At 46.7% G+C, this 2425-nt stretch overlaps 1 protein-coding gene across 1 annotated transcript; it reads left to right on the top strand.

Moving 5' to 3' along the window:
* Window positions 1–746: 746 nt before the first annotated feature.
* LOC123141539 (transcription factor MYB30) lies at window positions 747–1846 on the top strand. Its single transcript, XM_044560650.1, has one exon. The coding sequence runs from the start codon at window positions 845–847 to the stop codon at window positions 1565–1567; it is 723 nt and encodes a 240-aa protein (XP_044416585.1). The 5' UTR covers window positions 747–844; the 3' UTR covers window positions 1568–1846.
* Window positions 1847–2425: the final 579 nt, after the last annotated feature.

Genomic DNA, 2425 nt, shown 5'->3' with positions numbered 1-2425 from the left:
GTGAAGCGCACGGACCCCGCGACGTCTTGATAAAGACCTAACATGCTAGAGAGAGCTAAGCTGTTAGCAGGGTGCTCACAGTCTAAGAAAGAAAGTTGAGCTGTTAAATGAAGCTGTCTATTCAAGAACTAAACTACAGTAGTATGCTGCTCTCTAGTGGCTAGAGAATGATTTTATTCACCAATAACCGGAAACAATTGTGAAAAAATTACTGTAGATAACCTTGGAACCAAAAGCACATCACCTTCCTACTTTTTCAAACCGACAAAGCAGGGCACACACGCATGCCTGATACTACAAACTTTTGTACTTAGAGAGAGAAGACGGGCAATAAACAAGGAAGCAAGCAACGTGCTCCTCCGTTTCTTTAAGTCTGCATATAAGATTTAGTCAAAATCAAATTTTGTGACCAACTTTATAGAAAAAAAGTATCACGCATCTTCTAATATTGATTTCATAGTGTGAATGTTGATATCTTTTCCTACGAAGTTAGTCAAACTTTATAAAATTTGATTTTGACCAGATGTTATACGCAAACTAAAAAAAACGGAGGGAGTATTATATGGACTCCATCATTCAAACAATAGAAAAGGCACACTACCACTTGGATATAACGCCTCAATTCGCCCTCGTTTTGTCAGCCAATGGCCGCAACTGCTCGGAACCTGCTCCAATTGACCACGTTTTCGCCATCGCCGCGCGCCGAGTACAAATAGCGCAACCCTTCCGCAATCTACACAGCACCAGCCATACTCTTCCTAGCAGCTCAGGCAGCCATTCCCTTCGGACCAGCGTCAACACACTGAGCAATCCATACATCACACACACAGCGCCAGAGGTAGCAATGGGGAGGTCTCCGTGCTGCGAGAAGACGGGACTCAAGAGGGGCCCGTGGACGGCGGAGGAGGACATGACCCTGGTGGCTCACATCGAGCAGCACGGGCACAGCAACTGGCGGGCGCTGCCCAAGCAGGCCGGCCTGCTGCGATGCGGCAAGAGCTGCCGCCTCCGGTGGATCAACTACCTGCGCCCCGACATCAAGCGCGGCAACTTCACCAGCGAGGAGGAAGACGCCATCATCCAGCTCCACGCCATGCTCGGCAACAGATGGTCCACCATTGCCGCCAGGCTGCCTGGGAGGACGGACAACGAGATCAAGAACGTCTGGCACACACACCTCAAGAAGCGACTCGAGTCGTCCTCCAAGCCGTCCGGCCAGGCAGCGCCTAAGCGCAACGCCAAGAAGCCTGTGGCTGTAGCGAGCACAGCCGATGGCCCGGCCTCCGTGCCAGTGTTGTCACCGGAGCAGCCCATCTCGTCGTCCGCCACCGATTCCTCGATGCCATCGTCGTTGGAGAACACGGACAGCTTTACATCGGAGGAGTTTCAGATTGAAGACAGTTTTTGGTCGGAAACACTGGCAATGACGGTGGACAGCTCCGATTCCGCCATGGAGGCCGGCGTCACCCCAAACAGTGCATCGCCGTCGTCCAGCAACGACGAGATGGACTTCTGGGTCAGACTGTTCATGCAAGCTGGTGAAGTGCAGAGTTTGTCTCAGATTTAGGCAGAGGATATCGGCTCCTCGGCTAGTTTCTTGTTCATTTCTTGTCTCTCAATATTCTTTAAAATCTTTGGCATATACTACTTCGTTCTGATCATTTGGTGGGTGTATACCTGTAAAACGGAAGAGCTTGGGAAGGGAAAAATAATCGTTCATAGCGGTGTTCATCCAGCAAAAAATGTGTCACGGCACTAGTGTTGCAAACTTCTTTGTTGTATGCCTACAAGAATTGGCGTCCAATTGATACCCTTTTGTTTTGGAAAAATATGTCTTTGATTGCTTTGTGATACTAACATTTTAGAAGCTATTGCTCGTCACCGTGGAGGGGTGAAGTTGTAGGTGTGCTTTCCCCAGTGACCGGCAAAACCAGAGTCTCGGAGATGCGAGACAGTCCGGTCGTCCGTTAGGTAAGCTGGAGGTTGTCCAGGTGAAGTTTTTGTCAAAGTCACTAAGTAGGGAACAACGGAGTAGTGTCATTGAGTTTGTGTTTGTGGCTACCTCGACTAGAAGTGTCTTGTTTTAGGGTGCAAAATGTTCCATGACGATCGGGTGGACTTATTGTAATTGTGTATTTATTATTTATTTTTGCTTGTTTAACATAACTAACTCAAAATAAGTTTTAATTTGAATTGAAAAAAAATGCAAAATCTTTACTTTTGGTTAAAGGAAAAGTGAAATCCAGATTGGTGCTAACCAGCAAAAACAAAACATTTGATTGACGCCATGGCAGAAGTACTCGAGTTATCTTTCCTCAAGATAAATGAAAACGATAGTAATGTAGAGTATATAGCCTCCAATAAAGATACAAATTGTATACTGTGAATTTTCTTCCCCTGCGTGTTTTTAAAACTTATGGAAATG

Source organism: Triticum aestivum, chromosome 6D, assembly GCF_018294505.1.
Source record: "Triticum aestivum cultivar Chinese Spring chromosome 6D, IWGSC CS RefSeq v2.1, whole genome shotgun sequence".
Classification (NCBI taxonomy): domain Eukaryota; kingdom Viridiplantae; phylum Streptophyta; class Magnoliopsida; order Poales; family Poaceae; genus Triticum; species Triticum aestivum.
This window is presented reverse-complemented; position numbering and strand designations above follow the sequence as displayed.